The 13,599-nt window shown below is 38.0% G+C and overlaps 1 protein-coding gene across 2 annotated transcripts in view; it reads right to left on the bottom strand.

Moving 5' to 3' along the window:
* Window positions 1-1,060: 1,060 nt before the first annotated feature.
* Window positions 1,061-13,599, bottom strand: part of SEMA3D (semaphorin 3D) — a 168,775-nt gene continuing 156,236 nt past the window's right edge. For both annotated transcript variants that reach the window (XM_063308241.1, XM_063308242.1), the window contains exon 18: window positions 1,061-3,522. In XM_063308241.1, coding sequence (XP_063164311.1) covers window positions 3,097-3,522 — 426 coding nt within the window. In that variant the 3' untranslated portion in view covers window positions 1,061-3,096. The remainder of the gene's footprint in view (window positions 3,523-13,599) is intronic.

The raw sequence follows: 13,599 nt of genomic DNA, 5'->3' as shown, positions 1-13,599 counted from the left end.
ATCAGATTCAGGGGCATCTGCAGGGATAGCTCAAAAAAAAAAAGTGATCACATAATTGAAGACACCATCCTGACTCTTTTGACCTCCTTCTGCTGATGCCCCATGCCAGGTCCATCATTCATTGGGTAAGGCTTTTGACTGAAAAGGGGTTGATTTAAAAAATAGAAAGTTGTTGCTCATGGATTTGCAAAAGCCCCAAAGCCCTTCTTCTGAATCAATTTCAAAATATGCACAACTTCACACAGGCTTGTTGTAGTGCATTGCTTATGCACCCTTGCTCCAATAAAGCAACAGGTCCTTAGGGGTGTTTGTGTTGGCCCTTAGTGCCTTGCTTAATCCTTTTCATCAACTTCCAAAACAATTCTTAAAATTTCCTACAAATTACACTGCATTTTCTTTCTTTTCATCTGTTTCTTGCTCTTTTCAACCATAATGCAGCTATTTTTCATGTTAATGTTTTGCAGCATTCATTCTTATGTGCGTTTTTCTTCATCCACAGACTTTCAGTTCATCATTCCAGAAATCATCCCTTTTCATTTTTCCCAGTAGTGTAACTTCTTTTCACTTTGTTTCAAAACATCCCTTTTACTTAATGTTCACTTTCCAGTTATTCTGTTGAAAGATTAATTTATATACAGGACTCATATTTTCTTTTCTTGCAGTTGTTCTACTGTCACTTATCTTTCCCTTTTCCTCTAATCCATTCTCTCCTAAGTTTGTTTCTGTATTTATTTATCCACTTTTGATATTACCCCCCCAAAAAAAGTCTGTCCCATATTCAGAACATCCAGTCCAAGAGTTTTTAGGAAGAATAGAGTGATTTAGACTAGAAAATAGAGAAATTAAGCCATCTCTGTGATATATCAATTCATGCACATGTTCACTGTTTTTAAAAGTCCATTCTTTGTGAAATGACATGCACAATTTGGATCAAAGAAATCCCAGCGATATATACTATAAAAAAAACCAGTTCATTCCATTGAGATAAAATTATACTAGGACTTTTGTTTATTTATTTTACTGAGCTAAAGCAATAAAGGGAATCTGTAATGGTCCCCAGTTACTTTCAGTTACATTTTATTCACTGACATTTTTTCCAGTAACCTCTACCACAACAGAAATATAAACACCACCACTGAAATAGTTAACCTTGACTTGTGAGAGTTTCACTGTGCCATGTCATTAAGCAACTTGAATGCGCTGGTTTCATCCCACCTACCCCCACATAGTTTGAATTAAAATCTTATCTGACCTCAATGTTTTTAAATGACATCTCCTGTTTTATAAAAAACACCGAGTGTCCTGAATGGCATTGGGTTGGACAATTGACCCTCTTGGTGAAGAATGGGTGAGGGGGAAGCTTAGCAGTATTTTCTTTCAGTAACAACTTTTCATCAATTTGGATTTTGGCCCCTGCATGGCTTAATTATTATATGCATGAATAAATGTAAGGCAATACAATGCATGAGCATGTGCATTTCCCCCCCCCCCCCAAGATGTAGCCCTTTATCCAACTAAAAAAACAGAATAGAGCAGACAATGGCCATACAATTATTAATCAGGAAAAAAAAAATGGAAAACACACAAATACAGCAAGAACATAAAGAAACAACTATTTTTCCAGAGCTGGGAGTCAAAAGCAGGCTTTGTTTTAATGAGTGCCATGCCAATTACATGGGTTTCCCACAAAATTTGCTCCCAAGATGAAGCAGAATGCATGCGAAACGAGAAAAATCTGTTGTTTTGGTATCTATCAAAACCTTCCCCCATGTAAGGAAAATGGCTAATTTGTCATTTCACACTGACAAAAGGCATGAAAAGTAAAATGGTGTGCTTCTGTATATGTGAGGTAAGGACAATGGATGGGAGAACTGATTTCAAGAAGACAATACTGTGCAAAGGCAGCCTGGAAAAAATAAAATCAGGCCCTCATTGGTCTCATTTCTGATGCTATAAACAAGCTTCAGTGCCCCTGGATTGTAAATCTGGCTGACATATTCCATTTGTCTGCCTGAGAGTAAAGCCCACTGAACTTAACAGGAAGTATTTATGGAAAAACATACAAATCAATTAAGCAGCAAAAAATTAAAAGTTAAAAAAAGAGAGAATATTTTACAAAATTGTGAAGCTGCCCATCTCTTTTGTGCACATTATTTACACATGGACATTGTTTTCATTTTATTTTAGTAAAAATATAAAACACAAATTCCACCAGCGTGCTACTGCTTCTAACATACGCAAGCACTTGGAACAAAGAATTACAGGGACTGATGACAAGGCTGTTTCCCCCACATCTTATTAATAATGCTGCTTCCCTCCTTTTGCTGGGTGGACTTAATCGGGTTAGATTTTGCTTCAAAGAAACATCTGCAAAGCAGCAAAAGGGTTAAAGCAGTAGGGTGAGAGAGACATGGATAAGAGGGACAAAAAAATAACCTTCCAAAGAAAATGGGTGTTGCCAGAAATCCGGTCCCTTACGAAAAGAATCTCTGTGCTTGCCTCCCACTTGCATCTTGGAAAGTGTCTTCTTTGTTGGCAGTTCCAGTTCATGTCAGTGTATCATCTCAGCAGACTGGCTGCCCCTCACACCCTCATCTCCACATTCTTTCTATGGAGCTAAGATTACACTGGTTTTATATGTGAATGCATCATGGTTCTTTCCTAATACAAGGCATTTCCCACCCTGTCCAGGACATTTGAGTGTGCAGCTGAGTGAACCAAGGGTGTGTCTGGTTAAGAATCTATGGTGACTAGAAGAAAGGTCTCACAGCCTGATAGCCACACATTCTTGAGCCTAACAGTTCAATCATCCCAAAGGCCTTTTGTTAAACTTTAGGGAAGCAAGGGGACAGCCACAAGATATCCTTCATAAATGAACTTTTCAGAGCGTTATTTTATCTCAGTTCAGAACTGAACAACATACAAATCCTGAAGACTTTTCCCCATTACTCATGTATTTGTCCAAAGGGTCTCATGTACATTAATGATTATGCATCACAAGGTCTCTTTGAGAAGCAACATTGCGATAGAAGAGCCCAGAACAAATAAAGTACTTTCCCTTGAACAAGTGTCTTTTCTTTAAATAAGATCTAGAAGCTATGTAGATGAGGGCCAGGTGTGTGGGCTGGCAGGTTGGTGATGCCTCCGGTTCCGTTTCTTCTTAATCTCTTGAGCATGCTTCCATTTTGGCCCACCTTTGTTGCGTTGCCGTTTCTTTTCTCGGTGCCACATCTGCTCACAGTACTCATCCAGACTGAAACTGGGACTGCTAAGCAACTGGAGATAATCTTTGTATCTCAGCCGGGACTCAGCTTGTAGATCTCGTGTACGGCCTTGTTCGTCTTCTGTTCTATGACTGTTCTCCATCTGTCCATTCTCTATGACATTCAGATTTAACTTCACAATGGTCTGGACAAATGTGTGTTCCTGTGCTTTACAGTAATACGTCCCAGTGTCCTTCTTTTGCAAGCTACGGATTAACAGTCCATATTCTGTCTTGAAGACTCTTTCATCTGGTTTCAGCTGTTGGGTAGAAAAAAAAAACACTATAAATCTTACACAAAAAGAAGTATATGTTATATCAATGTTGAACCTGGAGAAGGAATAGATTTTTGAAAGAAATGTAATGCAACACCACCTTGTGAAGCTCTTTCCTGCTCAAAATTTGTTCATGTTGTCTGAGGTTACAGCTTTCACATGTTGCTTGTGATTATTTCACAGAAATTGTTTGTGATTATTATGCTTCTGCAGTCCTCATCAGCTTTTCCTTACCTATCCAGTTTCAGGTTCAAGTAAGATAGATGTAAATGTGACATGATCCTAAAAAATGCATCTGGATGTTCCAGTACGATTCCTTTGATACAAAGTCTGCCTTTATTCACATGATAAGGAGGTAAAGAAGCTGCATTCTCAGGTGTCAAAAGGAAAAAGGAAACACAATTTCTGGATACCCATAAACCAGAATGGACAGATAAAGTGGAGAATCAATCTTCTTGATACCTTGGCATGCATATGTTCTATGCATGTCATTAATACTAATTTTTTAGAATTCTTTATTTCTAGGTATCTCATTTCATTCATGAATGCCAATGGTAACTGAGGCAGTCCAGATGTGTCTGAACAATTCCCACCATCCCTCTTCACTGGCCATGTGGATTGGGGCTGCTGGGGGTTGTAGGTAAACAACATCTGGAGGGTCACAGTTTTTACACTCTTAAGTTTCCTAAGAACAGGAACATGACAAGATGTTTACCATGCCTAGAACTAAGAAGGGATGGATGAAATTAGTCACAAATATCAAGCAATTCAGGCCATTGCTTTTTGAAGTAGTTTCAAAACAGATTTAATATGGTATTGATCTAGGAAGCCTGGCAGGCATCTGCTGTGGTAGAATTCCTAGATCAACTGTGGGAAGAATATAGGATGGAAAGCTAAATAGGGCAGCAGATAATACAGGCTCATCTATCCTCACCATGTATATGTGTGGCAGGTACATGAGTTGCAAAGATGATCATCATGATTGGTTTTCCTTAAGCCTCTTTAGGATGGCTCCCATTTACTCCCAGGTTACACTCCCTGTTCAGCTGAGCAGTCCAGCTCCAAGCTAATTGTCACAGAGCAATATAGCCAAACTGCTGAGACAATATGATAAGCTTTATCCTACATTTGTAATGTTTAAACCATCTTGATTATCTCATGCAGTGATGGTAAGGAACCCATAGCAAAAAAACCCCATACAGCATGCACCATCAGCCTTCCAAAGGAAAATACAAATGAGACAGAAACTTCTCAAATGCTTAAACAACATGGCTAGGAACTCTATTGTAATTCAAGAATGGTAGCCATTACAGATAGTTTAAGTTCACCGAATGGCATGAGGCCAATTCAGAATGTATTATCTTCTCATAGGCCAAATCTAGCATCCAGAGTGCTTGCCTTCTGTCTCTCATGCTCACCTGACTGTGTCTGTTACGTGTTTATATTTTCTGCATTCCGCCCCTGAGATCTCTGCCACTAGTTGCATCCTAACAGAAACAGCATCTATTTGATTAGGGCATAAGGATGAACATTCTAGTCCATGCCAAGGGTACATTTCCCAAGGACCCACAGGCCTGATAACTGGCTTTCAAGTAAGACCAAGTTGTTGCAATGCAGCTGAGACAGTGATGAAGAAGGGACAATTTATAAATGGAGAAATTTACTTCAAACTTCCAGAGTAGCATTCTAGATTTTTTATTGATCTTGTTGTTAAATGAAATATTTTAAAAAAGTATGTTCTGGGCTTCTATTCAAATATTGTACATGTCAAATTGCAATTTTTCTTTTTTTTCCCCCAAAGAAAAACAAATAGGGTTTTCTGAGCTACAGAGCTCATATATATGAGCTACGTTGCATTCCCAAATCTGTTAGTAACATAGACTACAAAGTATTAAAGGGTAAACCACAGCCATCTTTTATGGATCTTGTAATCAATGTAGTACAATAAACATTTCCTGATGTTGAAGCCAGTATTGGTTTTCAGGCATTTTTCATGCAATTAATAATTATAGGATCTATTGCAAATAACAACTGTTTGCATTAGTTTCTTAGAGGTATTCATTGCTGATGAAAAGAACAATGAAATCATGCAGTCGAACATTCTCAGACTGGTTAATTTGCACAACCCAATTCCAGTCTGTGTCTCTGATCCAGATACCTGAAAACATAATGGATGGTATCAATTCTCCCTAGCATTTTATTCCACAGTGGCCAAATACAGGCCCAGAAGAAATCTTGTTCCTTTTAAGGTAAGGACATTTAATCATTGGCCATCACTACATTGTATAAGGGTAAATTGCATAGTTTACTTATTCACTTCTGTTTATCCCGAACCTCTTAATCTTTCAGTTTCTCTGGGTGACTCCAATTCTAGTTTTGTAAGTGAGGAAGAAAATGATTTTCCTAATTTTTTTTCTCTGTACTGTGCCCAATTTTCTGCAACTGTACCAGGCTCATGGCTCTGTGCCATTTTCACTCCTTGCACAGCTCCCAGGAAAACACCTTTTCCCTTTGCCTATTCTGGATTGAATAAGATTACCCCAAAAGTTTTCCTCTTTGCACAGAAGATTTCATTCAGTACACTGAGAACTACGTTAGTTAAGGATGCGTGCCACGATTACAATTACTTCCACAAATAATTCCTTAGCAAAGCATGCCTTGGGCAAAGAACAACTTCTTTTTCAGATGTACCCGTTGGACCTAGAAAACTAAAAGAAAGATACAGGATTTAAAATAGATAATCATTGTAACTGGCAACTATTCCCATGGGTCAAACATGTGCCTTTTTATTTCATTCAGAAGTTTAGACAACTGCCTCACTTTAACTTAGAAGTTGGTTAAGCCGTTTTCCTTATTATAAGTGTAAATTTATGGTGCTATGTTTAGCAAGATAGCTGACAAATGGCTTCCCCTCACATACCTGGGAAACAACTCGTCTTCCTCATCACCACCAGGGAATGATGAGGGTGGATGACAAGGGTGTGTCATTCTTGCGCAGCGCCTACATCCCAGGAGCTGAGACGTTGCTAATGTGGTCAGGAATATCTTGTGGACTCTTTCCACATGACCTGGAGCTTCTGTGATTCCAGAGCAACAGATGGAAGAAGCTCCATCCAAGAGCTTTCACATTTCTGAAAGAAATGTTGGAACTAGACCAGTAGAAATGTGGTGGTCAGCCAAAAACAGCTACAATGAAATTCAAAATGTCTGCTCCAGAATTTCCCATCAGTAGAACAGTATTCAGAAGATATTTTAATATCTGGTAATCTCATCCTTAGGATATGCTTGTGTTTTCCTTAAATGTTCTAACAGGTTCCTAAATGAAATCATTCTCAGAAGAATCATATTACTTAAATCATTATTGCCACTGGATGTTGCAGATGAAAAGCTGAGGCTGAGGTATATATTGTCAGACATAACCTACTGATCCTTAGGATTTTTACTTGGGACTTCCTGGCTCACAGATCATGCATTTATCCATTATATCACATGTGGGCTTTTTAAATGATGTTTTCACTGAAGTGCAGATAGTTTTAAAAAATTCCCTGACATGACAAAGTCACATTATGTTCTTCTACTGCCACACTGAGGCCTATATAATGAAGAGCAGTAACGGTGGAAGATTCAGCTTGACCAAGCAGCATGTAGCATGAATACTGGAAAATCTCAGCATTATGCTGAGGATAAAAACAAATTATTCAATATGTGGGGTCAGAGTTAAAATGTTAGTTTTTAAAAAAATTTATGGTGCTGTCTTTAGCAGGATGAGATGAGGGGAGAGATGAGCAAAGCAGAAATGAAACTGGAACACTGCCTAAATGATATGTGTGCCTTTCTAGCAAACTTCAGAAGGAACAGATTTAGGAAGCAGGAGGATGACTAAATTAAATGTATTCACAGTGGGTAGATCATATACTGTTCCTTTATGTGAAAAATATGTGGACAATTCCCTCTTTCCCTCATCATTCATTCTCTCTCACACATACTCTGAAACTGAATTGTAAGACAGATGCATACAGCTGCCTTTGGGTTATTGAATGGAACCACTGACCGCATCACAGATTTTAATACCGATGGGATTGTGGCCAAATAGCAAGATAGACATAACAAGCAGGGAAGACTTCAGGATTTTGATTTCTCCTGCTTCTCATTTGTAATATATCTTTGGACAGTGAGGTCCAGTTCCCTGAAACCACTAGCAAAAGGCTATCAATATCATCCAGACAGCTAGCAAACTCACATATGCAACTCAGAAATGAAGGTCCCCTTTTGGTGGTGACAGTTGGTGGTGAAGTTGAAATTGGAGGTGTAGAAATATCTGCAATGGTTGTTTCCAGCATAATGTGTCCTGTTTCCTTTGAAGAAGCATATGACCGTTTAAGTCAAGGGCAGCAGAAGTTTTTGTTGTAAATGGGATATTTACATCTTCTCTAAGAAGGTGCTTAAGACCTGGCTCTTCCCTCAGGCTTGAGCAAAGCCCCCAATGAGTGAGTTGCAGACCGTTTTCAGATTGCCATTTTATTGCTAAGGATGTTTCAATGAGCTATGTTATTGTGTATTAATTAATTATGGTTTTCTTTTTTGACTTTTTGTATGCCGCTCAGAGTCACACAGTGTGTGAGTTGGGCAGCCATATGAATGCATCAATAAATAAAAAAATAAATGGGATATTATATTTTATGATATTTCTGTTGCATTTTATATCTGTTGCTTCTGTGAAAAGATGAACGACAGCTGGTCTTGGGCCATAATAAAAAGTTATTCTAGAATAAGCCTCTCTATTCTCAGTTAGATAAACCACTTTAAAATAATTGGCTCATTTAAAACTGTGGTTTGTTTTAATTTAAGAAGTTACATCTATTGCAGATATCTTATTAGAGAAGTTATTTCTTTTTCCTCCCCCAGGAAGGATTTTTTTTTGACATTGTGACACAGGCATGCATTATCTTACAGAAAATGTTTTTCCTTTTCAGTGCAATCATTCCATTCAAATGAAAACATGCTCTGTTTTCATTGATTAACAGTCCTACAATTATCTGACCAAAACTTATTTGACTGACAACTGCAAAGAAAAAATCATGAATGTCAAGATTAAGTAGAACTACACTGTTATCTCAGCGAATATTTACAAGTACTTAGTTAAGAAAAAAGATTCAGATATATGGTGTGGAAGGGAAGGATCTAAAGAAGAAACTGGAGGTGATAAGGGATCTGTGGAATAATAACTGAGAAACAATAAGAACATAGCCGTATGAGACTATGATCCATTAAATCTTGTATTCATTCTTCAGCATTAATTAGTTGATCCCTACAGGAATTCTGCTTATTCTGAATGGCTAATATTCTAAATGTCTGGTACTCTTAATTGCTGATATTCTGCCATTAAACATGGAGGTCCTTTTTACTATTATGATGAACAGACTGGATCCTCCTTGAATCTGTATAAAAGCTACTTTTAGACTCAGTCTAAAAGGTAGATCTATAAGAATCCATTTCAGTGATTCTGTGCAAATAACCATGTGAACTGGAAAGTTAATTCAGACATTTCATCAAACACCTTTGAACTGCATCTCCAAACCTAATCCTTGTACACCATAATGCATGTTCCAAGCTTGAAAAGACCAGGCTAGAGTAGGTAATAAAAAACTGCTTTCTCATTGTAAGAACTTGAGCTTTGACTTCTGATTCTTTCTATCTTGTTCCCAACCTAATGCTTTCCAGATGGACTGAATTTCTTATAATTAATTTCCTTCTTCCATATTAGCTGGGAATTATGAGAATTGAGATTCACCCTGAGAGAGCAAGATGCCATGATCTGCATATCAGTGTAGTGATTTCTTTCACTCCCAAGCTTATTTTCCCCAAGTCACTGTGCTGATAACTTGACTGAAGTATTTCTAATTGTTAAAGGGAATACTGTATTGATACAGATTACAGAGGAAAATCCGTATAAGGAGACTGTGAGTTGTATTCAAATTTGAGGTTTTTAGAAATACACATAGAGAATATACTGTAAGGGGACCCTGATTTAGTGTTTGTCTATCTGTCTGTCTATCCATCATCTATCTATCGTCCTCCAATCAGATGGAAAAAAATGAGCTGTAACACACCTTGAACAGTGCATCGATATTTCTGTCTTCCTTATTTCCTTTGGAATTTTTGTTTGCCCATAAGTTCAGAATTCCTTCTACCTTCCTTCCCTACTTCCCCTTCCTCAGGCCTCTGGAGTTTCATAAATAGCTGGCATTTCATTCCTTGCTACCGGAACTTCAATCTTTCATTCAGATGCTTAATTTATACCAGGTTTTGGGGAACTAGATATACTAAAAAAAGTTTGATAAAATTCCAATATAGGGAAAAAGCAGGGAACAAAAAGCAACTGTACAAAGATGTAAGTTGAATAAGCATGATGGCTAGTAGATCAGATTCTGTATTAACTAGGGCTGTGCAAAACTTTGAAGACATGCATCCTTACCAAATATTGCTACCCCTTACCTAAAACGTCACTGTTAGTGAAGTAAACAGGCATTACCAACACCTCCCATGGTTCTAATAACTGCAAGAGGTCCTGCCAATGCCAAGAATCTCTTCCAGTCTTCTGTTCCACCCAAAGAAGCAGGTGTGCAAAGCCTCTTCCAGCTGCAGGAACTACTGGGGAAGGCTTTGAGGCAATGCAACCTTGAGTCAAACTGCACTGCCTCTTCCAAAACAAAGCCAAACCACCTTGCCCTGGCGAATTATTACAAAACAGAGCTGTAGAAGAACAACCACTTAGAGTATCTTTACCTCATACAGTTGTGGACTATTTTGAAATCTGCATGATCTTTGACTAATGAATGCAGTACTTTTGTTGAACTTGGCTCTAAAAAGTGAAATTTTAAAATATGCTTAGGCATGGGTTCAGTTTTAAACATGAGCCAGTGTGGTGTTGGATGGGGATGGGGCAGACCTAGGTTCAGGGCCACTCTTAGCTGTAGAAACAGGGGAGTTTGGCCTGGACTCCTTAAGGTATTAGATACTTGAATTATGGTTGAGGATGGTCTTGAGAAATTATTGTGATAAAGGAGTGATTAGCACTTTTTAAAAATCAGAAACCTCTCCATGTAGCTGCAGGGGAAATATCTTTTATAAAACAGGAGCTCTAGAAATATATAGCATTCTTGGTGGAGGTCACCACTACCTTCACAAGAATCACTTCTGAGAAGTGTCAATTATAACAGTGGTGTATCAGCTTCCTACAAGCTATCTCTAAAATAGAATCCTCAGGAAATATTCCATGGAGACAAGATAATGCATTGAATAACTTCCACAATTCGTACTGAAATAATCTTAACTCAAACTGAAAAACGCCATACATTTTTAGTAAGACTTAACTATGGCAAACTGTATCTGAAACCAGTTGCAGATTTCTCTCACACTCTAATAACACAGGATTGAATCCACGTCTAGCTAAAATTTAGTCCCACTCGCTATTGGGAATAGCGAGCCATGACTTTGGGGTTTTCCATACTGCTATTGAAGTCCCATTGGTAAATCATCTGGGAAAAAACCCAACTTAAGAAATCCCTTTCCCGATGTCACCCCCATCCTCTACTTTGGCCACAGAGATGTTCTGATGTTCCATCTAGGTGGCATTTACCCTGGCCCTTGATTGATAGAGGATGACTTTGTATGTTCTTGCTCCTGAGAAATGGCTAGTGGTCCACAGTAGCATTGGCACAAGCTGATCATCTCTTGATTTCAAATTCCACTGATGTCAATCAACCATCTTCATTTTGGTAGCAATGAGATATGGAGCTGTGACTCATGTTAATGACAAAGGACTAGGATATCCATTTAGATCCATTCCTTCTTTCAGTACAAATAAAAGAGCTGTGCTAGGGCATTGCATTTCAGGGAGAAAGTGTTAAGTAAGTGTTAAAAAAAGAAAGAAAGCAACAGATTAACATTTCACTAAGGGTTGGCTAGATCAATATAACTTGCCTTTGTGAATGGTTTATTTAGAAAGAACTTCTACCTTTCCACTCCTAGAACGTGGAATCTGTTTGTGAGGAGGGGAGGTTTCCTGCTTGAGTCAGTGATGATGGAAAGGGTAACAGGTGCGTATATGAAGTTGGAAATAAAAAGTGAATCAATTTTTTCCGGGAAAGAAGGAAAGTCTTTTGGGGAAAATGTTATTCCTTTCATTTTTTAGCCCATCTACATTCATACACATAATAATTTATGGAAAAACGTCAGGATTTTGTTTATTGTCTAACCATTCTTTTCATTTTCTGGACAAATATGAGAATTAGAACATAATAGTTATGACTTATCTTTTGCATTTTTCTCTGAAGCACTGCCGAACTGTGTACTGAAAGCAATCAGAATGTACCTAAAGTGTGGTTTTAGTGTAACTCCATTCTCATGTCTATTTGGGGGTAAAATGCTAAAAACGTTGTATTGTATGGAAATGTCAAAACAGGATGTACACATTTCCCTTTTATTTTATGAATTTCATAAACTGATGAAGAAATGGGCCAGAATGAAATTTTGTATAAATATGTATCATAGCTCAAAGTAACCTAGACAATAGATAAATCTGTCCTTCCCTAATGATAATATAAATATGTAACATTTGTACAGCGACTAACGTAACTAAAAAATTGTTGGCTTAGGACTAAAGAGAGCAAAATTTCCATGCCCAGCCTCAGATCTCATTGGGCAACCTGAGCCTGATTTACCTTATGGGGAGAAAAATACAGAAATAATACATATGCCACTTTGAGTTCCTTGGAGGAAGAGAGAAAACAAAACCTCAGTAAGTAATAGAAGAATCCTGAAATGTGGTTTAATATTATTATTTCCACATTTTAAATGAAATATAGAAGGACTTCGAGATGGGGAGTTGCCAAAGGCTGCCTGGTGAGTTAAGGGCAGAGATGACATCTGAACAAGAAACTTCTTAATTCATAGCCTGAGGTTCTACACAGACATTCTTTACTATTCACATTAATTCTTCTTACCACCATTAGCTCATAAGACAGTATAGCTAACCAAGATTCAAATGTGGTGTCCAGGTTTTTAAGTCAGGGTATCTTTTACACAGTTTGAACATTCATCAAAACAAAGAAGGAAAGGGAGGAAAATATTTATGTTTGCCATTTAATGGATTCTTTTTCTGTTCATTATGTACAATCTAATTTCTAGCCCTGCAAAACCACAGGCCAACATGTAGCTGTGACTTTAGCTGCATTGAATATGTGCTGATGTTCATATTGGTTTGATATCTCAGAGCTACTTGGGATCTTTTGCATAAAGCCCGCAGAAGGAGTCCTTCACTAACACTCCAAAGGCATCTGTTGACCAGCTGTCACTACGACTTGCACCACCGAGGTCATTCCACTGATGGAATTTATTAGTGCTGTGGAAGCGGTGATCCACAAAGTTACCTCTTGTGCATGCATGGTTACTTTGTGGTTGCATCCACAGAAATGGGTGACCACATCCACTATGGCAGGGAACCGTTTTATGGGAGTGCTGATTACATGCTCTCCAAAGTCTAAAATACTCAGTGACCCTCAAGCATCAGGGATCCTAAATGATACTGTAGTCCTGGGATAGGACATTTTACCAAGAATACAATTTTCCTGTGGCATTTATTCATTTGTATTCTTGTGTGTTTCTTTTGTTTAATTTCTCTGTTTTTAGTAATTTTTTTTCATCGCCTCTGAAAATGTTTGAAGTACAACAGAACAACAATTGTGTATTAAATTGTACACAATCAGTATACCGTCCCACTCTCGGAAAACCAGTTAGCAATTGGACAGTGGGGTGCAAGAAAAATGAACTGATTATTGGTGCAACAACTGAAAAAAAAAGTCATGGGAGAAGAGTAAGGAAAAACAAGAATGCACAAGCTGTCATTTTAGGTATATGGCTTATTAGGTTCTTCCAAAACTGTAGATGGCAGTTTGGTAAAGCTGTAATCTTGGGGGAACTTGGGCTCAGAGCTAATCTAAATTAAATATTTATTAAAAGTGGCAAGTGGCTTTGCTAAGCACTGAGTGGAACTCTCTCAGC

The sequence above is a fragment of the Candoia aspera genome, chromosome 7 (assembly GCF_035149785.1).
Source record: "Candoia aspera isolate rCanAsp1 chromosome 7, rCanAsp1.hap2, whole genome shotgun sequence".
Lineage (NCBI taxonomy): Eukaryota > Metazoa > Chordata > Lepidosauria > Squamata > Boidae > Candoia > Candoia aspera.
Note: the sequence above shows the minus strand (reverse complement) of the source record. Positions and strands in the feature narration are given on the sequence as shown.